At 38.2% G+C, this 26,777-nt stretch overlaps 1 protein-coding gene across 1 annotated transcript in view; it reads left to right on the forward strand.

The window, feature by feature from the left end:
- Positions 1-26,777, forward strand: part of EPB41L4A (erythrocyte membrane protein band 4.1 like 4A) — a 113,443-nt gene that overhangs the window by 27,296 nt on the left and 59,370 nt on the right. The window contains exons 2-4 of the mRNA XM_068176295.1: positions 18,491-18,595; positions 25,398-25,449; positions 25,910-25,988. Of these exons, the coding sequence (XP_068032396.1) occupies positions 18,491-18,595; positions 25,398-25,449; positions 25,910-25,988 (236 nt within the window). The remainder of the gene's footprint in view (positions 1-18,490; positions 18,596-25,397; positions 25,450-25,909; positions 25,989-26,777) is intronic.

Below are 26,777 nucleotides of genomic sequence, written 5' to 3' on the forward strand. Positions count from 1 at the left end.
AAATGCTAAACTTATACAGTTTTGATGGTGCCTAGCCCATAATAAGCTAGGACTTTGCTTGTTACAACTAAGAAATGTCTTGCCTTTGAAACAACCAGCTTCTAAAGAATTTGTGCTTGAAAATTTTAATAATAATTAAATTGCAACTATTAAATTGCAACTTGCAACTGTTGTTTTGGAGATGACTTTTGAACTGTGAGATGCTATATAGTCTCGCAGGTAGCATTTGTTTCTCCCTTGCTGGAAGAAAAGGAAAAGGAAAAAGAAAAAATATTCAGATAAAGATCCTTGGAATTTGGTATTTAACCCTGCATTTTTTCAGACACTGTTCTTCTCATTTCCATATATAAATGAAGAATTAAGTTTAATCTTTAAGGGAAACAAATTGTGGCTGCAGATTTGGTTGTGAACTGCTTGAGTTGCGAAGATCTATTAAGGAAATTGTCTGTGTCTTTCAATTATAAGTTATGCACAAGAAATGTTTTCCTCTATCAACATAATGTTTCAAAAACATAGCGGATTTGACTGTGTGACATAGATGGTAGAAATAACATCCATAAAGTCAGTGCTAAATTCTGAGATATCAGCTCAGTGTAATGGCAAGGCTCTGTTTTAATTTTTGCCAGTTTGTAAGCAGTAATTACTGGAGAGTGAAAGATTAATTTCCAGTTTCTGTTGGGACTGGGCTTCTTTCTTCTTCTAGTTGGTAAATGTGAGCAAATTCAGTTTGCTATTGCCTTTCCCAGAGGAAAGTCAAAGCATTTTCCTGTTACAATAGAGGTGATTATAGCTGGCCCTGTTTAAGCTGTCCAAAATTTTCTCTTTTCAAAGGTTATAATTCATAGTAGTACATAGAACTAAGTTGGTTGAATAAAACCATGAAAGACAAAAGTAAATATAAGAATTGCAAAGTCAGTCATCTTATGTTATAATTAATGCTAAGCTATCAGATCATGCTGTGACTAAAATGGCTTTAAGTGGGTCACTGAGATGCTTGTGCCATTGTTTCAAAGTGGCCCTGTTGGCAGCACAGTAATTTATTGAAAATAGTCTGCTTGAACTAAGATTCTTCTGTTAATAATTACTGAAAAGAACTCATGACAAGCGCTGCTGGCCTCAAGTTTCTAACTATTCTCTGTAGAAACTCCTCAGAGGCAACATTTCTGGAAATTTTGCTATAGGTAAACAGAACTGAGTTGCGTAATTGACTTTATGCATAACCTATCTTGTGGTGTGTTTACTTTTAATTTTAAACTGACTTGATGGTTAACACTAGAATATCTCACTGCAGTTAAAAGTTGTAATTAATATCTAAGAGATTTGTGTAACTTCTTTTAACTCTTGCTTTCCTTTTATAGAAATATAAGCAGTATAAAAATGAACATAATGTATTTTTGTGGGAATAGTCGTTATGAGAGTGTCCACTATGAATTAATCTTACACTGTCACAATTACATAAAAATATTTTTCAGTATTTGTAGTTCAGTATTTGTAGTTCGAAATATTTTCAAAGTTAAAGTGAGTACCATTTGGAGAAACAATACTATATTGTCATGGAACAGTAAGTGCACTATTTATAACCATTTCAATTAAAAATACTGATAATGCTTGGTGACTAGATGTCTGTACAAGCTCTGTTAGGAGTTGTATTTTACAGACTACCTTCCATTTTTCTGCCTGTTTTTATAGTTGTATCAATTATATACATTTATTTTAATAATTTCTGTATGAGAAAGGTTTCTTACAACATCCTTGGAAGCCAGGGATATGCGCATCCTCACCCCAAACTACTATTTCCACTTATTCACATTCAAGTCTAATTTCAGACAAATGCAGATAAAGTGATGTAGCACTAATTAGCTCTCTTCTTTGGGCTTTGTTAAGCTTTGTGATAGGAACATTAACGCTGGAAGAACCCTCTGGAGGTCATGCAGTTTATCTCCCTTCCAAGTTAGAGCAGGAACTTCCCCAGGTGAGTTTTGAGTCTCTCTAATTGCGGAAGCTCAGTAAACTGTGGCTGTGGCAGCCTGTTTCTGCACTTACTCCCTCTCCAGTGGGGGATTTCCTTTGCTGCTTCTTGTGATCCTTCATTTTCTCGCTGTGCATCTGTGATGAGTCTGGCTCTGTTGTTTCTTGCTGTAACCACATCCTCCTTTGAGTTCTCTGCAATGTAGATAAGTTCTTGTGGATGCTTGTTTGCCCATGTGCTGCACCCCACTAGCCAGCTTTGCAGCTCTCTGCAGAACATTATCCTGGTTTATCTTTGTGTGGGACATGGATAAACTCATATTTTTACAGAAAGGAGGCTTAATCAATGTAATGTAACTCAGGCAACCAGAAGAGAGTGAGGAATAAACATGAATTTTCTCATGTTTGTCCGTAAATAATATAAAAAAAAGTTGTACTTCATCCCTGTCTAGATATGGTGACTATTAAGACTATAAAGACTTTTGATGTGTAACTTCTGGTCCTAATTAGCCCAGAACTTTCCCAGGGTGGTAGGAGTTTGAATATACCAGATTAACTGCAACTGGTCTTACCTTCTTTGGGTCTGGCTTCTGAAAGCAGGCAAAAATAGGTATTATAATGTCTATAAAATGACTTAGAAGGAAATATTTGCCCTCTTCATAGTCCTAGTGGCAATGTATTCTGCTTGCTATTTTATGAGCATCTGTTTCTCAAGTAAGCTACTGAAATAATTGGACTCCAAAAATTGCCTTTTCCATAAAACAGAAATCTTAAACTTCCCAGTTTGTTTGTTAGGTCTTAAATTTTTCCTTATTTTGGTAAATGTTATGTATATAAGCCGTTTTGTGAAATGCAGATTTTCTGAATAGTATCTTGCTTGTGCAATGAATGCAGGATTAGGACACAATGAGTTGAATGCTGTCAAAACAGCCATGTCACCAGCTGACTTGTCAAACAGTGAAGCATTTGGAACCTACTTATGCCACTTTGTTTTGACAGTGGAGTTGCACACCTTGTCTCCTTTGTGACAGATTTGAGAGCAAACATTTTATAGGGGAACGTAGTAAGACCTACAATATTCTGCTATTTGGTAAGCCAACAATATCTTTGACTTTGACTTTAAACAGCTGTGCATCTAACTTACTCAAACATTTTCTTTAGTTTTGTCACCTGGAACAGTGCAGCCAACTGGTTTGTTACTGTTGTTTGAACACCGGGTGTTTACAGGTCTTGTGAACTTCCCTGTGAACTCAGCTGAGGCTCTTCTGCTTGTATCAGCTAAAGATCCTGAAAAGTCTCAAGTCTCTTAAGACTTATTGCACTCATAAAATTAACCAGATAGAGATTTAAAAAATGGTTTTGCCATTGTCAAATGTGCAGTGCATTTATGATCTCCAGGGAAAGAGCTTAAAACTGAATTTCATGACTAGGATTGTAATTTTTTTTTCATATAATTTGAAAGAAGGAGCTGCACAATGAATGTAAAATTCACAGGTGTATATTTGAAGTGTAGGCTTCTTCAGTAGGATTTTGGTAATTAACTTGTCTTAGCCACTTGGATCTTTGTATTTATTTTAGGAATAGGTTTAGGAATAGAATGCTGAAGTTTCCTTGGGCATATCTCAGCTGTATTGATTTTAGTGGATTTATGCAAAAAAGTAAGAAGAAGTAGATACATATAAAATAAGCATTTTAGTAACAGAAAGGATGCATGATCATGCTTGCAAATGTGGAGGTGAAAAATGGAAAAAAAAATTATTCTTACCATGGGAATAAATACAGAGACGACTTTCGTATCAGAATGGGAAGAATTTTAATAGTATTAAAAATACTTGTGGACAAAACAAAGTCAATACAAATTTGCAAACATCTCAGTTCTTGAAAATCAACATACTTTTGCCTTCTTACATTTAGTGCTAGGTGCAATCTAGTTTCTGTAAAAACATGCAATGATGTTGTTCTTGCTAGTTGCTAGGGCTTTATTGGAACAAAGATTTAGACCCATAATTATGGACTAAAGTAAAGTGATACAGAGGACGTATATGAAGCATTACCTCAGAGCTACAGTAATGAGAAACTACCCTTCTCCTCTCCAAAAATTATTAGACAAATAATTTGGCCTAAGTGGTAACTGTCCCCCTACCCAAGATGGGAGCTCCAGCATTGTTTGAGTTATTGCAGCTCTGAATGGGATAACAGATGGGTTCCCCTCAACTAGCAAAACAGTAATGTTATTTTTGCTTCAACCAACAACTCTGAATTGAGAAAAACATGTTTCTTGGCAGCCTTCATGGACAATTCTCAATCTAACTGTGCAAGTGGGGATGATGGTTTCTCTTATTTCGCTTGCTTTCAGTTGCCTGCACTTGATTTTCATACTGTTCTGATTCTGTGTCAAAATGTGATATCCTCAAATCCATCAACTGCCTTTCTTGAGGAAACATCAGTAGCATATTTCAGACTATGATAATATTCAAATCCTGTGTTCAGCTTTGAGTCCCTCACAGCAAGAAAGTCAGTGAGGTGCTGGAGCATGACCAGAGAAGGGAAACTTCTCTGGGAGCTGGGAAAGGGTCTGGAACACAAGTCTGATGAGAGGGGTTTAAGTCTGAGGTAAAGGAGGCTCAGGAAAGACCTTATTGCTCTACAACCACAACCACCCAGAAGGAGAGTATTGGTTGCTTTTCCCATGAACAAATGATAGGGCAAGAAGAAATGGCCTCAAGTAGTGCTGGGGAGTTTTTAATTGGATAATAGGGAAAAATTCTTTATGGAGGGGTTGTCAAACAGAGGAAGAGGCTGCCCCGGGAAGTGGTTAAGTCATCACCTTGGAAGTATCTAAAAGATGTGGACACGTGGCACTTAAGGACATGGTTTAGTGTTATGGATTTGGCAGCACAGGGTCAGTGGTTGGTCTCAATGATCTTAAAGGTCTTTTCCAACTTTGACTTTTCAATGATTCTCTAATGGAGTCAGTATCACTTTCCTTCTCAGTGTAGAAGTTTTTGCTCTTGCGGCAGGGAGTGACAGTTAGGTAATAGCTGAGTTTATAGAACCTGTCAGACAACTGTAAAGGAGTGAACAGTTTGAATGTAAAGAAGTGAGAACTTCACTCTGGGAGGAAGTAAGGGTGCATAGGACCAGGCAAACCTTCAGCATCCAACTTGAGCATTTTCCATATTTTCTTAGGTTACCTGGATAATCTTTTGATCGTCCTTCTTTCAGTGAGGGTTTATTGCCTGTTCTGTGGTTTTGGTTTTTTGTTAAAATGTATATTAAAATACAGGGAAGATACTAGAGTAGTGTTGTCTACTCATCCATGAATGACCTCAGTCACTGACTTTGGTGGCATGTTGCATGGCAGCAGATCCAGGCTGGGCCTTGGAAGTGTCAAAGCCACTGGCATTACTCCTCTTTAATTAACTGGATGAATGCCATGTACATCACTGGCATAGTGTTGTAGACCTCCCAGGCCCAATCTAGATATAAGTCATGTATTTTAACAGCATAACTCTGTCTGGGAGATGGCCAATTTGCAGTTAAAATCTCATACGTTTTACATGACTGAATATATCAAATGCTCTTTATCTTTGTGCTGTGGCTGGGATAACTGATCACTACTTCAGTGCTATTCCTGCAACCTGGGGGACTTGTTAATTTTCATACTGATTGGATACCTGCCTAAAATTCCCAGCAGGTTTCTGACTGAGATGTCAGCAGTCTATGGCAAGTCAAAATCCATTAGATTTGTGAAGTTTACCTAAGAGATCTATGCTATCCTGGTTCATTTTCATTGAAACCAGATGAGTTATGCTCCCAGGAGCAGCTGTGTGGGCTGGCATCCGCCTCTGTTCAGCAGGGGGATGGGGATGTCAGGCCCCTTTGGCATCTTGGTGAGAGCTGCTGGATTTGTTAACAACTGGGAAGTTGGATGAGACTGTTCTTGAGAACATTTCTTATGTGGGTATTTCAGCTAGAGCTAATAGGGCAAATAAATGAAAGCCTTGGTCCTTAGTCATGGCTGAGACATTGCAGTACAACCTTGTGGCTGAGGAGTGAAGCCTGGGAGAAATAGTGCTGGGATGAATCTTTAACATGGTGGATAATGGACCAACACCTGTTAGGTTTAGATTTTTATAGTGGAAAAGATTTACTGAAACCTACTTTGACTCATATAGAACTGCATCTTTCAGTGCAAAGAGACAATCTTGCAGTTTTAGTGTCTGTCTTCCTTTTATTAGCTACCTGGGATAAAGTTTCAAATCTCACCTTGGCTGGGAAGCATCAGTATTTTGGGAGATGCCCTAAATAATAACACAACCTCCTCCACTTATAAACAAATACAGTTATTTAAAAATCATCTTACATACATATTGTAAAATGTACATAGAAGAGATACATATTCTAATATGGTTTTGGATGTTATCTCATGTAACAATCCTGATGTGGTTATTGTCAGCAGAGAAGTTTTGTGAGCAGGAGTTCATATCACCAGAAAAAAACAGGATGCAAAAGCTAAAACCTTTTATTCCGCAAGGAAGGCTGCTTAGTCACAATTAATTCTGGAAAATGAGTGTCACTGACTTTGCAACAGAACTTCAAGAAGCTCTAGTTTGGTATATTTAATTTAGCAGCCCATTGACAAAGGAATGAGTATGGGCATGGTTGAGGTCCACATGAAGTGGTAGACCTTAAAATTTACAGAAATGGTGCCTCTTAACTAAAATGCCACAGGAAGCCTAGGGACTATTACTTTATTAAGTTCTGCTGAATATGCTGCTGGTTTTACTCGAAGCAAACCACACTATTTTATCCTCAAGCAATCAGATCAAAACTATAGGGTATGAACCTCCTGTCTTTAAGCAAAAGGTTGGTGTGGGCTGTGGTGGTTTTTTTTTTTTTTTTTAACTTTTGGATTTCAGTGTGAGTAGTATTTTGTCCAAATCATCCAGTAAGCTAAATTTACTGTAAACAAAAGTAATGCCGCCAAAAGTATTGTATTCAACACAGATCAGAGATGGGTAATTTTGTCTTAGCGATTTCGATGTAACCAGGTACATTTTGAGAAAGTTAAAAATGAAAGTAGTGATCTATTTGAAATGTAATGGTCTAGTCTGCAGAACATGTCATGACTTGCCTGCAGTGAAAGAATTGTGTTAAGCATATGCAGTATTTTAAATAATTCCTTTAAAACTTGATCGTTTAAGGTTCATCCAGTTCTCTGTGGCAGGGTATAGCTGTAACAGAGCTAGAGATTCTCTGCTGGAGACTCCTGACAATACACCAGTGGCTTGCCTGCAAGCCTGGGATTTAAACATAAGAGTTTTTACTATCAGCCTTCAGTTTCATAGTTTATTTTCCTTTTATTGCAGTCATCAGTTTTTGACTCTGATTATTGGAAGGTAGCTGGGACCTGTGTGCTGTTTGGGTCCAAAGAAAGCACTGTGAACACAGCTCCACTGTGAGCAAATTTTAGGCTAAAGGCTTAAAATCTTATTTCTAACATTAATCTAAAATTCTTTGCCTTAAAACTCAGCAATAAATTTCACATTTATCGAAATCTGAATGAGTTATTTTCACATCACCAGTGAAAAATTCAATCAGATTTTTGTTGTCTTCTGGTAATAATCAACTCCTTTTTTTCCCCCTAATGTGAAATATGTTTGTGATTTCATGTCAATAATCAGCAAGCTGTTTTAAAAACTATTTTCATTCTTGCTTGAGATGTGTAAGTGGATTCATAGAGTATAGCAGATAGGAAAGGGTGGTATGCCCTGGGGCATTTCATTAACTAACCTCTTGAGTCTGATAATGGAGATGCTGCAAGGATGCCTTTTTTCAGTGGAGTCACAACACTGAGACTATGAACATTAAGAGGTTAACTGCTTAAATCTCTACAACATTTGATAATGTACAGACATATTTGTTGGTTTTGTACTAAATGTAAAGAAAGAAGGATCTGGTTCTGCAAAATTACGTGTGCGATGTTTGTGTATAGATCTTTATACTATTCTTGTCACTACTCTGCCTATGAGCTGGCAGTAAATAAATTTATCCAGATTTGCACATGTATATAATCGCTTTATAGTCTCCTTCATGGAGATGTATTGTAGAGATGCTAATTAAGGTGAGTGGTTTATTCTTTTTTTTTTTTTTTTCATTATATGGAATATTCTTGCTAACTTACATAGGTAAGCTGCCACCGTGTATAAAAATATAACTTTCATATTTATAAGTATATATCATACATATCATATTACACCATGTATAAAATGCTTAGTTTCTTGAATGTTCCTTATCAAACAATAAAAACTTTCTGCAGGAATATGTTTCAAGTCAAGGTATAGCAGTTAATTTGTTTATAGCCTCATGTTAAAAAAATCTTTCCCCAACAACCTTGGTAAGTTAAACGTCTCTTAAAAATAAAGACATTGTAGTAACTTTATTGATGGCTATGTGAACAGGCAAATCGTGTTTTCTGGTTTGTGCAGTTCCCATATCCTTCAAAGACACTTCAAAATGTACTACCCATTTTAGGGATCCAATGAAGACGAAGCAGTGAGAAAGTAGTGTCCTTGCCTGAATGACTGTGATTAACATCAAGTCACTACTAGAGAGGTTTAATTGCTAAAAGGGAAAAAGAATGGAGGTCACAGGGAAAGAAAATCTCACTAAAATTTGCCATAGTTTCCCTTGAAACCACACAGAATATTTTGTGCATTACCTTTTCATAGGGAGATAGAACTGTTTTATCACTACAGTTCCTTGCCCAAGAGCTTGATCAGAGTAATATTGACTTTTTAATGAAATCTCTGAGGAAATAGCTGTAAATTCAGTGTGAGAAGCTTGTGGGACTTTCGGTAAGGGAAGGTGCAAGGGACAGGGTTGTTAGCTCTACTGGAGTTGGTTTTTCTCTTTGTAGGTTTTCTACTCATCAGTTTTCAAACTCTGCAACGAATTATTTCACAAAGTTTTGTTCAAATTGGTTTACCTATTTACAAGAAAAAGAAAACTAGGCAACTTTTTTCTGAGAAACTCTTGGAGCAAAGAGACTACAATTGCTGTGAACATGGTCACCACGCCACAGATGTGTTGTTCTCCATTTTTTTAAAAGATATGCCTAAAATAAGCCCATTTAAGATGCTGGAATCTCTCTCTGCGGAGATATTTCCTCAGACTTTATCAGTGTAGTGCTGTTAGGATACTATCTCACAATGGTCCTATCAGGTCCCCGTGTTCCTGATGCTTGAGTTTGGACACCAAAAGAGAAAACAATTTTCTTGCATTTGGAGCCATCAAATGTGTCTCTGTGTTACCTTCCCACAATATGAGACTGTGGAGAAATCTCCTGTCTTGATTCACGAGGGGACAAGGGCAAAGTCGCCAGGGGAGAGTGAAGAAACAGATTGGAGGTGGGTCGGATAGGGCAGGGAGAATTCAGTGCAATCCGCAGGAACCAGTGAGGATGTCTGCCTGGGCGAAGCAGCAGTGTCTGTGACAAGGGGGTGTGATCATGGAGGGTACTGTTAGTGCCCTGTGGAATGAGGCAGCGTGTGGGAAAGGGCAAGGAACTGGGAAGTGGTTCGGGAAAGCACACAAAACCTCCCTGGGTTACACCATGGGTAGATCTAATTAAGGAGCACAGCACTAGCAGCCAGGGATGAGCAATGATGCCAGGGATGAGACAGTATGAGTTGCAGGGGGAGGGGAAACAACTGATGGTGAGACTGCCACATTTACACAAAAGAATGAATTAATGGTTGGCAGGTTCTGTCGGTGCTTTAAATTTAAATTATATGAGTTGCTATTTTAACTTAACACTTGCGTTTTCTATTTTATTTATGTGCATGGATATCATTCTACCAAAAAAAAAAAAAAAAAAAAAAAAAGCTGCCTTGAATTCTGTTTTATCTGAATATGCAGGGCTAGAATCTGCGGCGATTCTGGGACTGATTGACAGTTGAATGATTCGGGAATTGATTGACAGCTGAATGAGGCACTCTGGCTGTGAGTGTGGGTGTAAGGGGCCAGGGAGCACTGGCAGAGGGTCACAAGAGCTGGGAGCTGTGATGGATACCTCCTTTTCATCCCACTCTGCTGCTGCGGCTCCGTGAGCGTCCTTCCTTTCCCAATCACGGGCTTTTATGTTGGGTTTTTTTTTTCAGTCAAGCCTGTTAAAGTTGAATGCAGCCCATCACCAGTAAAATGGTAATATGAGCCCATGCAGTGTGTGGCACTGGATAGCATCTCTTCAGGACAGCCAGAAATTCTAGAAGGGGAAGGAGAGAATGCAGGTATATAGAGTTCCCCATTAGCAGCCATTATGGTCTGCTAATGGGTAACTTATTGTCCCGGTGCAAACATGTTGACTGCCTTTTTTTTTTTTTTTTTTCCCTCTGTGTGTGTGTGTGTGTGTGGCATTTATTAATGAGACTATCTGGAAAACTATTTTTAGAACAAAATACTTGCTATAAATCCTCCATTGCTATAATGGGAAATGTCTGTTGAACAAAAAATTAAGACTTTTAAAAAAATGTCAATCTTCAATTTTTTTAAATATGAAATTCCAGATGTTTATTATGAGAAATTAAGAATTAAGTTTCCAGTATAATGAATCAGATTTCTGGAAAGCGCCATAGCAATCAAATTATCAAAGATGTACAAAAATAGTATGTACATTTTTCAGGATAATATATGTATTCCTTTGACTTCTGTCTGGCACCACTGCAGAAGTAAATAACTTGGTGGTGTCAGGCCAAATGAGAATTTGAACTTCATCAAACGTGAAATAAAACTTTTAAATATTAAAAATCATAAAATGTTTGGGAAAAAAAATTTGGGATGTAAGCAGCTCTGTAGTGGGGCAGGACTCCCTTGGGTTATGGTGGAAGAGGAAAGTTCCAAAGATCTGTGTGCTTTGAAAGGCTTTCTGAGTAGAGAGAGCTTCTATTTTTGTTTTGCATTTCCCCCTTTCTTTCTTCCCTGAGTCACTGTGCCACAGCTAGGGAGAAAAGATGGCTCTGTCCAGTCAAGAAATATACCTTCTCTTTGTCTTTTCTGTTAGTTTTGCATCTGAGAAGGTTCCACTATTTTTCTTGTAACTTTTTCTCTTGTAATATCTCTTGACTGATAATGAGAGTTCGAGTAACAGAGTCAGATACTAAACAAAATCATGCTAGCACCGTTGCTTTTGAAGAAGAAAAATATAAGAAATTATTAAAAAAAAGCTAACTGAACTTGATAGAGGTTTCTAAGATGTGAATTGACTTGAAGATGAAGATTTAAGTCTCTGTGTTCTGTATGTTGTAGGCCTTACTCTTGAACATGGGGATTTAGAAAAAAAGGGTTAAAAAATAAATTGAGAATTTACTTGGGAATTACCATCATAAGTTGCTGACTTCATGACCAGAACACTGATGAGACTTTGAGAAATGGAGACGAAAGAACAGGGAAGAAAAACAGGGGGATGACACAGGTAAAAGTCAGAGAGCGGCAGAAAGAATTATCCTAAGAAAAGAAGAAGCAACTTGAAGGCAAAGAGGTTAACAAGATTGAGAGCAGGTGGTAAGCAGGGCACCAAATTTGGCCTTTGCTGAGGGAGAGAGAACATGAGAAGGTGGTTTGTTTTTTGCTCAGTCTAGTGGAGCTCTGTACAAACAAACTTCTGCAGGTATGCTCAGCTCTGACAGTACAGCTATTCATTCTGAATGAAAAAATGCAAAATAAAGGATTGGCAAGATATTCACTGACCTTTTCTCCTTCCCATTCTTCTTGCTTCTAAAACCTTCCCAAACAGTCTAACACAGAAAATCTTCTAACAATTCTGCCAGCTAATAATTTGAGCCAACTTCTTATGAGAATGTAACTTCATTACTTCTTTAACAGCTGAAGTGATTGTAAAATCTCTGAGCAGTTTGACAGAGTGAGTGTTTAGTCTTTAATTTTTAACATTTCTCTTTCTGAAAGCCTTTTAGAGTTCATCTCTTTATGACACTCTCCCTTGTCAGTCTTGCACTTAAAGCAGTTAAGCAAAACAAGTGACTTATTTAAATTCTAAGTCCCTGTGCTCTAAAACTGCTCTGCATAATTAGTTTAATATGCTCCATGAAAATGCATGCAACACCAAATTTAAAAGAGGTATTTAAGTGGATGACCATAGGAAAAGATAGAGTGTGTTAGAATTGACGCTTTAGTACCACAAGTGCCTCCCTTTGACACAAAAGCAGAAATCACAAAATTACAAATAGGAGGAATAGAACCAAATATACCAGGACTAGATGACTGATACAAAAAAAGATTATACCTATGTATTTATTCCTAAATTGATATTTTGTATGTAAGTTGATAGAACTAACATGAGAAATATTGCCGTAATAAAACACAACAAATAAAGGAAGAAAAAAATAAATAAGGCAGAATAACTAAAAAGGGAACAAAACACAAACCAAGAATACCAAAATAAGCAGCAGCAAAAAATAGACTTTTAAAATTGCAACAAGTTAACAAGGTTTCGGGGTTTTAAGGTTTCAAGAAAGACTTCAATGTGTGCAAAAGGAATTGCAGAAAACATGTCATGAAAATCACCTAGAAAACGAGATGCTTACTTTATTTAGAATGAATATGCCAAAAGTAAGTACAGCATCCTTTCTCTGCCAGGGTAACTCTTCCACCAAGTGCCCTACCATGGAGCTGCTCACCTCCTAGAGTAAAGGGCCCTCTCCTGACAAGAAGGTGCACCAGGTCACACAGCTGTGAGTGAAGATCAGTTTCAAAAAGTAGAAAAACAATAGCAACCTATATCTTCACCATTCCCAGTGAGTGGTTGTATTCTGTATTTTAAATTTCGTTATTATTGTCATAATTCCTTTCTTAGGTGTAGATGTATTCAAAGTACATGAGAATGATGGAAATGCTTATTAGTATTCAGTTCTTCAGAAAAGCTCTTTTCTGTGAAAACTTGGAATGCATTATTGTTGGTAGCTTAACTCATCTGTCATACAGTGAATGTAGATGCTAATGAACTGGATAATATTATTATTAGGGGATAGATTACTGAATAGATTTTAAAATAAAATTTATATGGCTAGAATTCCTCTAACCAGAACCAGTTGCTGCCATTTTGTAAAATATCATTCAATACAGAGGAGAGATCAGTTTTAAAGCACTAGTAAGTATTTAATTATGTTTCCAAAATCTATTTGTTTTCCCATTACTTATGTGCTTGCTCTACTTGCCCTTTGTTGTCTTCACTGAGCTTTGATTCCTGCTTAACATGTGTGCATGTCCAAATTGCATTGCTATACCATGTAAATATAAATATACTTGATTACATCTTTTCCCCAAAAAGGACCCCACTGAACTGAAGTAATTTCCCATAAACCAAACATTTTTAAAGCATAATTTCTTTAACTTATTTTTTTTTTGCCTTTCAGAGTCAAGTAAATTTGTTTACATCTATCTGTGACAATGCCTCAAAGTGCACTCCAGCCAGTAGTTACAAGGGGAGATGTTTAACTGGCTGGAGTCCACACTCCTAGGAATATGTCCTCTTTCAAGGAGGTTGCCCCTGAGCAGATGAATTTGTGACAGATACAATAATTGCAAAACCAGAAAAATATGGTGCATCTTCAGATATTTTCTCTAGAATAGCATTTTTCTGACTGGAATGCAATGGATTGACCACTAGTGAAAGCTAAACTGATTTGCAGGTATCTTAATATACAGCACTTAGAATTCTGTGTCATGTTACATCCAGGCAGGTCAGACACTGTGTCAAGTTCTTGGGAATAGTGACAGGGAGGTCTGTGCCTGTGCCCATAAATCCATGGAGTTCTCACACAAAAACCTCTGAAAACATGTTGACATATCTGCTGCCAGTGAAATAGAAGCAGAGAGGCAGGGGTGGATTAGTACATTTTGGATGGTTCATTTTAATGGTGTATACTTAGGGCAGCCTGTGATATTTCATTTGTATTTGTTAAATTTTCAGTTCCTCAAAGTATTTACTTCTGTTATATGATTGTGCTGGGGAATACCTGGCATTTATAAAATAACACCAATCTAAATTCTTCTCTGTTTGGACATGCATTCTGGAAATTAAGGTTAAGCTGCTTTGTCTGGGTGAATATTTGTAAATGTTTAGCATTTTTAATTTAAAGACTTTTCTCTGCTTGAACATGTGGTATGCAAATTGAGACCTGGGTGGCACACTGCCTTGGGGAAAAGGAGTCTTTAGCCTTCATTGTTAAAAACCAAGGACTCTGATTCCAGAGCTTCATGCCTTGCTGCTTTTGTCAGGGGAAGGTGATGAAGAATTGCGGTGGTGTCTAGTCTTTTCTGAGCTTGAGGTAAGGAGGAAGAATAGGCCAAAAAGAAAAGTGAGAAAATGCTGTTTGGAGACACCTGTTTCTGGTCTATGTCTGCCCACTCTCATGCATGATTATGTGCTGCCTTTGTGCATAATTTTATTCTCTCCTTAGTAACCATTACCTAGGGCAAATACTGCAATTTGGTCTCCAAGCATGCTGCATCAGGGGGAATCTCTGATGGGTATCTCAAAAGGCAAAGGTTATATTCAACCTAAGTTCTAAACCCTTCTTCTGAGCAAAGGCTTATGAATTCTGCATCTTCCTTTGCTTTTTTTGGGTTGTAAGAGGTAGAGTGTGTGGATTGAATTATTTTCAGGAGAAAAGCATCATGGTGTCTGCTTGATCTAAAAGAGACAATAACAAGAGGCTTCACTACCTATAGCACTTTTCCTTCAACAGAGGGTCTAACATCCTACTGGGGCAGAGATCTTGTCTTTAAATTCAGTTAATGCCAGTAATAGTTCTGATGTGGCCTCCTCTGCTCTGTACAACACAAGAGAGAAAATTCAAAACTACCCAACAAGAAAAACCTCACTGGAGCTAAAAAGCAGTGAGCTATGGGAAAGATAAGAATTTCTGGTCTCTAAATATAGAGTAATATGAATATATTAAAACACATAACTCTATGTACTGCTTTTAAAAGAATAATTTCAATTTGATTAAGAAAACTACAGTTAAATCAGTCTTCTCCTGAATGTTCTGGCTGTCATTTTCTTTAGCCAGTATAAACCTACCTTTCTGGTTTATGAAGCCACAGTGCTAACATGTAAAGCAAGATGTTATGACTCATTGAAATAATTCTTTGTTCTCGCTTGAAAGCATTGCTGATGGTGTTTTCAAATGCACTAGGGTTTACCCCTAAAATGCAAACCTTTTGCAAGTCTGAGCGTAATGCAAGGCAGATTATGTAATTTTTGCAATGCCATATGATGTGAATGTAATCCTGTTAATGTCTTTGATAGTTTTGGTTTCTAGCTTTGCTGAATTTTGCTGTAATTTTATCAAGGGAAATAAGATGGCTTCTCTTAGTTTGCAAAACTTTGATCAAATGTGGTAAAAATGTGTTTCAGGACTGAGAAGTAGTTACTAAGAGATTCATCAGCAAAAATTCTTTCTTGACTTGAAGATGAAAATTACTTGCATGAAATCCTGAAATCACGTGGCTAAAAATGAGAGCTTAACTGAAAATGAATCTGCAGTAGTTTCACCAAGGGTCTATGTTATACATGGACAGTGATCCCCAGTGCTGGGAAAATATGAGCTTAAGGAAGGTGAGGTTTGAAGGGTGTGAGGATAGGTCCTGGCTCACATCCTGGCTGTTCCCTTGCAAAGCACTTCTTTGTGTTCAGCAGGCTTTGCTGAAAGATGTGAAAGGGATTGGCTGAGAGGGCTATGGAGACTACAACATGCAGCCTGTTTTGGCTGAGGGTAACCAAAGCACTGAGCACCTTGCTGCTTTAGAGATGGAGAGCCCCCAGCATTGTGAGCTGGATGGGTTTGCTCAGCCTTTCCTACCAGCCAGACCCCCTGTTTCTGCAGGACCTGCAATTATTGAAGTGTTAAGTGGGCTGCATCAAAAAAGAATAAATTAACAGGCATTTATGTTTTCTATCTGCCTAGCAGTATAAGCAAAAAGCAGTTTAAAAGCCTTTTATCTCTGAAAGGAAAGAAAGGAGGCTTTAATTTTAACCAAACCACGTCTGATATATGCATCTTTCTTGGGAATAACACACCAGCTTTAGGGTCCATAGAAGGAAAGCTCTCCCAAAAACTCCTTGTGTAGACCTCAACTGAATGAAGTAGAAGACTTCCAGCCAAGAAGGGTAGTTGCATTCTAAGCTGGCGCAGAGTCATGCAAGTTGAACTCCTGTAAGACTTAAGCTTCTTTGATTACTTCCAGGATGTGTACTATTATTGTAAGTAAAATAATACTTACCTTATTGAAATTGATAGCTTCGTCTTGGTGGCTCAATCACTGTTTCTCAGTGCTGTTAATAAAACCAACTGATACTGTGAATAATGGTACTGGTCAGACAAGGAGTGGCAAGCTCATTGAAAGAAAACAGATTTGAACTGCACACAGTCACAGAAGCTGAGCAAGGCTTGGGTGGGCACCACTCAATGTGTCCTGTGAGCCATGGTGCAGGCATTCCTTTTTATACCCTCTGCAGGGGTTTACTGACCTCACTGTGGTTAACTGTGTCAAAAACCATTGACTCTGAATGGCTGATGTTGGAGATCCTTTAGTCTAAAATGTTCTCTGAAGGTTTAGTGCCCAGCTGGAAGTGTTGCCATCATTTATCTGCATGGGTCATTTGGAGTCAGAGCTGCTTGTTTATTTTGAACTTTTCTTGTGTCTGTTTCTAAAGATGTCTGTCCAACCCTAGGTTTCCAAGACGTTGTTGTACTGTTTAAATGATGATGGAAATAATTAACAATGCTGAAGGTAATTTGCCTTATATGACACAGAATCATAGAACATACCAATGGGAAAGGGCTCACCAGGATCATCAAGTCCAATACATGAATTCTGAGATAACGATGTCCCTTTTAGTGGGATGTCTCCTCTGCTTCTTTTGAATGACAACTAATTTAAAAATAAAACGAGCAAGGACAATTACTACTTCAGTCTTAAATCTCTACGCTAGTAACCAAACCTATATTTTTAGTGTTTTTTAGGGTGCGTTTTGTTTTGTTGCAACTTTTTTCTGCAGTGCTCCTACAGCTCGCCTTGTTCTCACAACCTGACTTCAACTTCTTGTTCATGAAACTGATGATAAAATCATTGTATTGCTCTGCTTTATCCAACTTGATAAATTGAGATGTAGTGAATTTCTGCTTAGCTTAATCATATTTCCCCCCAGATTGCTCTCTGTTTTGTGGCTGATCATTAAGGCTCACTGTGTACACACTGAGGGAATATGTAATTGCAGTTGCTTGATGTAAACAACCAGTCTGATGGATTCAGACAAAGAGAACCTTTCAAGTACATCTCCTGCTTTAAACAAATATATAGTAAATCTGGTGAATAGAATGGATATGCAATTTCCAGCCTACTGAGATGTTTACCTTGTCATAGCTTGCTTAGTGTGTGAGTGGCCACCTGGAATTGTTGTATTGTCCCTGCTCATGGGATTAGATATGAATCCTGACCAAATGCATGTGCTGAAAAAAAAAATAGAGCTTAACCATTGTGATGTGATTGATACTTCACCAGTAGAACTAAATTAAAGAATTTTTTAGTCAGTGTTGTTTGCCATTTTAATTTTGAAACTATCTATTCACAGGTTAGAAAGTGAAATCGCACAAACAATATCTCACAGCTTCCACTTTCTGTTCCTTTTCTCTGTGGTGATTTTACTACAGTCTAGTAGTTTATAAAATATGAAGCAGCTAAGCAAGACCTAATTATGAGTTATGTCCATATTTTCTTGTGGAATTTAGGACTGTAATCATCAAAGACTCTAATTGATTCTGAGAGGGGATCATTCTGTGTAATTATTCTCCATCCTCCTCATCTGTTTGTTGTTGGCTGCCAGGCGAACCAACAAATATGAGGCATTCAGGTGGAAGTGAGCTTTTTATAGATCATATTGTCCCCAGCATTGTTTGCAAATAGTGTCATAGACACTTAATGAAGTGCTATTCAGGAAAACAGTGGGATTATTTCAATTCAGGGTGTTGGACTGTTCCCCCTTCTACTATCAAAAATATTTAACGAGAAAACAAATAAAACCTAACCTTCTTTACAAAGATTAGTAACAGAGAAGTTGATGATGTATAATTTAGGTCTTAAGGGCAGTTTTGCCTCCTGATCTCCATTGTCAGAGTTTGAGTGAGAGGTCTGTACTGGAAGGGTGAGTTGGATTTGAAAAATGCTGTGTTCACCAAAGCTGTGGAGGTTTTGTTTGTTTGTTTTTCTTTTGGTATCGTGTTACTACTACCTTGTCAGCTTCTTAACAGTATTTTACAGAATTATTTTTTAAACATGGAAAATATTTTCATCTGTACTGCTGAAATTTTTGTTAAAGGCAATGGGAACTGCCTAATTTTTTTTTGTTAGACAAAGCTAATTGAATGCATGAATGCCACTGCACATAGCTGACAAAGGCAGAGCATCTTTGTGAATAGGCTCCGTAAATTCTTTCCCACAGAAGTCAACGAAAGGGTCGGTTGTCCTGGGCTACGTATTTCGTCACTTAAACCTGGTGGAAATAGATTACTTTGGGCTGCGTTACTGTGACCGAAGTCATCAAACGGTGAGTAAAAGACACAGCGGATTGGATTTGCCATGTATAAAACTCACCCTGTTGTGCTGTTTGCCTGTAAAGCATTAGATTGTCATACTTCCCCCAACTTTCACTGTTTCCTGGCTCAGGTTTCCAGTAATAATTAATTTTGTTTGTTTCCAATAAATTCTTGGAATAGCCATTAACATCTTAGATAGGAATGGAATCAAATGTTAAATGTTGTTGAAAACTAAATTAAGAAAGTACAAATAGTAGAATATTATTATATGAAAGTAGGATTGATATTTTTTCCTCTTTAATACTGTGCCCTGAAGCCAGTGCCTGGTGGTCTGTGCTGCTCAGCCTCACTTGGCCCTGTAGTGCCTGGGAAGCAGTGTCACTGAGTGCATCACAGCCTGCTTCGCTTGCTACAACACCGGCTGAAGACCTGTTTCAGGGTGTGTTGGGCAATGCCATTTTCACTCTGCCTGAACCATCTCTGTGTCCCTGAGCCCACGTTCTCTAGAGCCTCCTTGACAGGGACTCACCCCACATTTGAGGCTTTTTCCACTGGGACATAATCATCCTAAACAGACAAGGAGATGTTTCAGCCAGGCTGAGATGTTTCAGCCAAAGCAGGCAGTGATTTGGAGCAGTGCTGTCTGCCCCGCTAAAGGCCTGTGCAGGATTGCTTCAGGCAGAGGTGAGGAGCAGGGGGTGCTCAGCAAGAGGAACCCATTCTGTATTCATTCAAGGATGGTCTTCTTACTACCTTAAAATTATGGAGTGAATAGTGCCTGGCCTATGGTTAAATTAAGTAAAGCCATTACAGTTTTGAAGCCAAAGTTTTGTGATGACAGCGCTGCACAAGAGCCTGTTTCATCTATATATAGTAATAACTTAGTGAATTGGCTAAATATTTGCCAATTTCTTCTGTTAACCAGAAGTTGATCATGTAAAGACTGAATTTAGAACAGTATTAAGCAGGTTACTGATTGCTATTGAGAGCTACCGACTGCCCACTCTCTGTATTTTAACTTCTGTGCCATTGTCCAGAAATTTATGAATTCAGTTCCTTGATGAGCTTCTAATCATTTTATTCCATGAAGATGAAAGCCAGATTCAGCTGTGAACTAAAGGTACACTGTTAAAAATGGTGGTTTTGATTTCCTGAGGAATTTGAGGTGTGAATGAACAGCAGGTAGGTAATTTTTGCTCTCAGAAGTGTCTTCCTTTTAGAAATGGCTGTTCCTGGAAATATTTCCAGAAGCATAAACAGGATATATTAAGTGGTGTATATGAAAATATGAGTATAAAAAGGGATTGCACCTCTATTGTGAAAGGGGCACATAAAAGCACATTTTAGGGCACATCCTTTTGTTCTACTTTTTCTCTCATGTGTCTCTCATTTTCTCCAGTGGTGTAAATTTAATGTTAGCTTTAGGCTTTATCCTCGGGCCAGCCCAATGTCAGGAAGCCACCGTGATTCTTGATTTTCCCATGGATTAGGAAGATGTTTATCCCACTTCTGTCATTCGCCTGCTCTTACACCAACACTGGCCTTGTCATGTGGATACGGGACCTCAGCTGTGTGCAGGGCCATGGAGTGCTCCTGCCTAGCCATGGAGATGCTGCCAAAGGGACTGCCAAGTGTGCGCTGCTGCCTTTGCACCTGGGCTGTTTTGTAACAAACCATTGTGAAAAGGCCTGTTTGTGTTGTTTGTTGTTTGTCTGTGTAAGGATAACGAAAAGCTGATGCTCCCTCATCTGAAAAGTTCATAAATGAGCCATAAAAGTTCATTAACAGTGCTACTGTGTGTAGATTTGTGTGTTTTATGATGTGTGGTTTTATGCTGCTAGCTTGCTATTTTTAGTGAACTCTTGTGAGCTCTTAAGAATGGGCAGTATAATGGAAAGTTTTCACACAATAAACAACACCTTGTGCTTTAGCTGTAAACATATATTTAGTTGCATGCTTACTGTGGCTAAAACTCTCTGGGCTGTTGTGGGAATTAGTTCACTAATGGCTAGCAAGAAGCCTAGATCTGCATTTTGGATTGGATCTTTTTTGGACCACAGTAGATTTCCTAAGGGAAGAGGAAAAAGGTTACCTTGCTAATTAGTTTTAAAAACATGGTCCTGAGTTAGTCTTAGAGGGAGAAAATTTTTTAGGGGTTGGACTACCTATTAATACATTGCTTGTGGTGGGGAAAGTTTTATTTTTTGTACTGTCAGTTTTTTGGTCACACTGTAGATTTAACTGAATGATGAACAAAGAAGCGTAGACAAAATTATGTATTTTAAAGAACACAAATCAGTCGCAAAAGAAACATTTTTTTTTTATTAAGGGTTTGAAAGGGATTGTTTGGTCATTTTCGCCATTAGTGTTGCATGCCTCAGCACTTCCAGGTGGTCTTTTAAGTGCTGTGTTGGTGAGCTACCTCTTATGTGGGTGGTATAATAATTATTTTAGTACTACCAGTAGGGCTTTAATGAGTGAACAAGGTTTCACTGTGCTACATAATGAATATGTTAACCATATGAATATGTTAAAATGGTCTCTTCCTGAACAGCCAACCAACTAATTAGCCTGTGAGAACAGCTGGATGCAGCAAACAGATTGACAGAACTGGGTGGCACTGGCAGGGGAACAAACAGTAGGATAAAGCATAAATTGGATGACCCTGTCTCTAGGGTGGTAATTTGGTCATATTACACAAATTTTATTTACTAACATTCCAGGTTTCCCCAAACTCTCCACAGTAAAAGGAGAGTATTCAAATGGAAAAATCAAGCTCTGGAAGATTACAAAGCTGATGTCAGACTAGCATTACATATATCTACTTAATGCTCTGATCAAGACAGGTCTCCAAAGGAACAACAAAATGTATCTTCTAATAATTAGTTAAAATACAACATTTAATAATGAATTAAAAATTCCATGATATAAAACTACACCCCAGTGAACAGATGTTTTCAGCTAATGCTGTGTTGTCAGTAGTGTTTTCTAATCTCTTAGCACCTCTGTGGACAAACTACAAGGTGCTTCTTCTCATGTGGTATTTGAGTACCTTTTTTGTGGTGCAAATTCTTTAAAAGAAAGACCAATATTCTTTGAGTGCCGCAGAATCCCTAACTGTGCTTCTTCATCTGAGCCTTTTGCATTACTTCAGAGAGTGCTGGCATCCAAATTAATGTGAGTTGACACCAGATGGTGTCTCCTCATGGTTCTCAATGTGGATAGTCAGCTGGGTCTTTCTGGAGAGGGCATTTGTGTCTTCTGCCTCATCTCCCAGGGCTTTGTGCCCCCTCTGCTATTTCTAGGTGAGACACAATTGCCAGAGTATGTGTAGCAGAAGCTGAGGGTGGCTTAGGAAACTGTCCAGAATCACAGAATCATTAGGTTGGAAGGGAGCTCTGGAGATCACCCAGTCCAATGCCCTGACAAAGCATAGTCACCTGGAGCAGGTGACACAGGAGCACACCCAGGTGGTTTTAGGATGTCTCCAGAGGCAGAGACTCCACACCCTCCCTGGGCAGCTTTTCCAGTGTTCTGCCACCCTCAATGGAAAGAAGTTCTTCCTTGTATTGAGGTGGAACTTCTTGTGGTTTAGTTTATGGCCATTGCTCCTCATCTTGTCACTGAGCACCACTGAAGGGAGCCTGGCACCATCCTCCTGCCACCTGCCTTGGAAATACTTATTTGCATTAGTGAGATCCTCTCTCAGTCTTTTCTTCTCCAGACTAAATAGGCCCAGATGCCACCTCACCTCATAAAAGACATGCTCCAAAGCCCTCACCATCTCTGTGACTCTCCACTGGACCCTATCCATTCACTCCTTGTCTTTCTTGCATTAGGGAGCTCAGAACTGGACAAAGTTTTCCAGATGTGCCTCACTAGGGCCAAGGAGAGGAGCAGGATCACCTCCCTCGACTTGCTGGCCACACTCTTCCCACTACAGTCTCTCATTGCTTTAGTATTTGGGGAAAACAGTGGCCCAGGGGTGTACTTCTCCAGGGGCTGGGTGAACTGGTGCAGGGAGGGCTATCCTGCCACTCTCACTGCTGCTTCCTGCTGTGCTGCAGCTTCCAGGTGCTCTCGACCCAGTCCCTTTGCTACTGCCTTTATGGCTTTGCCAGGGGTGTGTAGGACAGCCAAGCTAGTTACTGGTCTGGAAGAGGCCAGTATTTTATTGAGGTACACAAAAGGCAGAGATAGCAATATTAATACATGGTATGTCAGGAAAAGCTGAGCAGAATTTGATGAGTGAAAGGATCCTCCTGATGCCCAAAGATGTTTCCTTTTGTGAAATGTCAAAAGAATCATGCTATATACAAAAAATTGTACAGCAGGCTGTAATGTAAATATTCTTTTCTTACTTGATAGTGCTAATCTGAGCTATTATAATCAGAATGTACCACATACTGACACCTTCTTAGGGCTCTGAGAGGAGAAATACAAAGACCGAAGGACAAATAATAATATTCATTCATTTTGCACCATGCCCCCACCCTGCAATGTAGGTGTGTTTTTCTCCCCTGCTTGGAGGAAGCTCTGTTTGAGCACACAACCCTGAGAGCACAGCAGGTAGGAGGTAACCCATGGCAATACAGGGAATTAATGACATACAATGTAGAGCATATTTTGTCCTCAAGATCTTAGGAAAAAAGTCAAATTGTACTTAGCTTGTGTTTTGTTGAATGGATTTTTTTTTTCTTTTTATGGATTTTTACACTCATCCCCAAGCACAATATACTAAATTATCTAGGAGGAAAGAGAATTGTTTGTGTGTGTGTTAAATTAGATGTCATAACCAGTGGAAGGAAAATGGAGGCTGATGATGTTGAGTAGAAACAGTAAATTTTAGGAGAATATTATTGGATTAAAACAGCAGACACAAAGCTGATGGTCAAGTGAGTTACAGGTAATAAGAATAAATTTTTAGAGTGCAGCAGGATCAGTTCACTGACGATATAATAATAAACATATTTAGATTCTAAAAACCAAGATAGTAGCATTAAATACATATTTGTATGTAGGAATTGCCTGAAAATTTTTGCATTTCTTATATAATAGGGACATCCTGAACTCAGTGGATTGAGGTTCTTTGCAGGGAACATTTGCAGGAGAAATCTGACACAGCAATTCCAATTCTTACTGTTGTCTTAGGTTGTGGGAAAATCTCAATCATTTCAGATTATAATTGAAAAATGACACGTTTTCTCTTCAAAATTGTGTTTCTTCCTGTTGTAAATGTGATCAAAAACTAACACCTTAATTGTAAGTATCTAATTAAGACAGTCCAACATTTAGTTTCAAGTTGATAGAGCTTTCTGCACCAGACACTTCATTGATTGCAACTACAGCAAACATTTCAACCTAGTTAATATTTTGTTTCAAGCAGGTTTATGGAATTTGACCTAAGTTTAACCCTATGCAGATGCAAAAACTTAAGATTCCAGATTTGTGGTAAAGTTCTAGCAGGCACTTAAAAGGGCTAAATATGAAATACTGCATGGAGCTTGGATGCATGCTGCTTATATACCTGGCTTGTATGAGAGCCAGATTTGTAAACGTACAAAGGACAAAAGAGTAAATTTGTTCTTTATGCTGTACTTTAAAACATCTCTTTTTTTTTTTTTTAATGTAATTTCTAACTAAAATTCAAAAGGGAGTTATTTTCTTTAATAACATTGTACCTTTTTAATCAGTCCTAGTAAATAAAAAATTATTAAAGTAATACTCTATGTGTTTGTAAAGAACAATTAGTAAACTAGTCCCTTTAGTAACTGGATAGTTACATTGGTTAGGACTATTACAAAATGATTATATTTTTTTCCCACTTCTTCTGTAAATGTTAAATACTTTTAGATAGGCAGCATTGATCCCTTGCAGCTGGGTGAGGAGGTGTTGGGTCCTCCAGCTCTCTGCAGCAGTGGTGAGCTGTTTGCAAGCCCGTGCTGGGGGCGGGGGGGGGGGGGGGCACAGGTGGGAGAGCACTGGGGAGCGTCACAGGGGCTGCCAGGAGATGAAAAGGGCAAAGGCAGCGCGTCGGAGCTGCCTTGGCATTCACCACTCGGGGTTTGTTGTCAGCAACTGCTGTGCTAGTGCACTGGATTAATGAGACATTGGTTTTTTTGTTCCATTTCTTTTGGCACTTCAACCTATCAGCTTGGTGGTGTAACTATAGCTGGCACTGTTTATCCATCTGTACAAGCATTTAACAAGTATCTAACACACATTACTGTGTAGGTGTGCCTAGGTGTGCTCACAGGGCCCTGGTGTTGGGGTTCTTGGATCTCTAAATGTTCTCATCTTTACTGTCTGACTTTGGCTTGAAAAATGCCTTTGCATTATCCATGAAATTCCATTCATCTTTGGCTTCAAATAAAATGTTAGAAATCTCCTGCTCCTCCCCCCACGTCTTGCATTCTTCAGGAAAATTTTGGCAGCCTTTGAAATAATAAATAGCTGCATGGTGATTTTAAGCATGGGTTTGTGCCGTAGCCACAGAATTAAGTACTCACCAGAGAAATGAAAAGGCAGATGAGATTCTTGTCTCTTCTCCACCATACTGAAGTGTTTAATCTCACCTGTGCTTATCTCAAGACCTGTGGCACTCACAGAAAAACATATTTTCTCATGCCAGCTGATACTTATTTTTACTAGCACAAGCAGCAGCACTCTCTCTTCCAGGGATGAGAGTGCAGTTCCTCCTGTCAGCTTAGTATGAGGGAAGGAGAAGAAAAGGTTAAGAGATATGAATAACCAATTGTTCTGTGTTAATTTTCAAAGTTAAGTAACTAATTTCCTTAATTATCTGTCTTGCAGTACTGGCTGGATCCTGCAAAGACCCTTGCTGAACATAAAGAATTGATAAACAGTATGTATTTAATTTGAACTTAGATGACAAAGATGAAATAACAATGTTCCATCTACACAGTCTGCACAATATCTCTATTCTAGTCACAACAGATTTACAGTTCTTAACAAGTTTGTTACTGCAGTTCTTTGCTGTATCAAAATTTCACACATGCATTGAACATGGTATCATTTAACAGTGTCATTATTGTCCAAAGACTGCTGTGTGCTTAAATTTTGTTTTAGGCTAATAAGTGTTAATTATTCTTAATTTGTATAATTAATTTTATAATAGCTGTGATGCCTGTATCATGCTTAGCATACCATAACCATTGTGAATGCAGCATTTTTTCTGAAAATTTCAAAGTTTCATAAAATACTAAGATAGGCTTCTTAGTAGCTGTTTTTTAGTCAACTAGTAACAATTAATACCAATTAGCAATTCATGACAACTCACTTTTACACCATTTTTTTTCCTGCAGCTGGACCACCATACACTCTGTATTTTGGCATTAAATTTTATGCAGAGGATCCATGTAAACTTAAGGAAGAAATAACAAGGTACAGTATTTAATAAAAGTATAGTTTGTTGATCTCAGGCTGGCAATATATTTCAACCAGGTGCATGTTGTTGTGGTGCCTGGTTTGTTTTTTTTTTTCTTGAACATCTGAATGTTTTTCCTTGAACAATGGTGTGTAGAAAGAAAATTCTGAGTAACTTCACAGTGGTTGATAGTGATGACTGTTAGGAAGCCCAGGAAGAAAAGATGCTCTCTGGTGCATCAAAAATCAAAGGGCCTTGATATGTGTTTTTGAGAGTGTTTCCCCCCCCCCCCCCCCCATATTTTCAGTAATGCATTGTTACAGCTGCATTCATACTATGCTATAACCAAGTTTAAAGTTTACTTGGGTATCAGATATAAATACAGGGAATTTTATTCTTTATTGGCCATAATTTAAATTCCAGAACTGTTTTTCAAGGGGATTACTTTTGGACTTACTAATAATATGTGAAGGAAATTGAAGAGTTGCATGCCTCTGATTCTTTTAGCTAAGCTTGTCCTCTGCAAGGTATGATGATGCTCACAGTAACACATGCACATTCTTGCACACAGACACACACACACGGTTATCTGAACTCTCTCACAGTTTTGGGGTTTTCTGTCTATTTTATTTATTAAATTTCTCAGAAAATTACTTTAGGTTCAAAAGGAAATCTGAGAATTTGGGTAGGTAGGCAGACAAAATTACTGTGCTGGCTTGGATTAACAAATGCCAAAATACTTCTTTTGATATCCTAAGAATGTGACACATGAGGATTCATTAGAATGCATGCAAGGTTTTTAATTT

The sequence above is a fragment of the Anomalospiza imberbis genome, chromosome Z (assembly GCF_031753505.1).
Source record: "Anomalospiza imberbis isolate Cuckoo-Finch-1a 21T00152 chromosome Z, ASM3175350v1, whole genome shotgun sequence".
Taxonomy (NCBI): Eukaryota; Metazoa; Chordata; class Aves; order Passeriformes; family Viduidae; genus Anomalospiza; species Anomalospiza imberbis.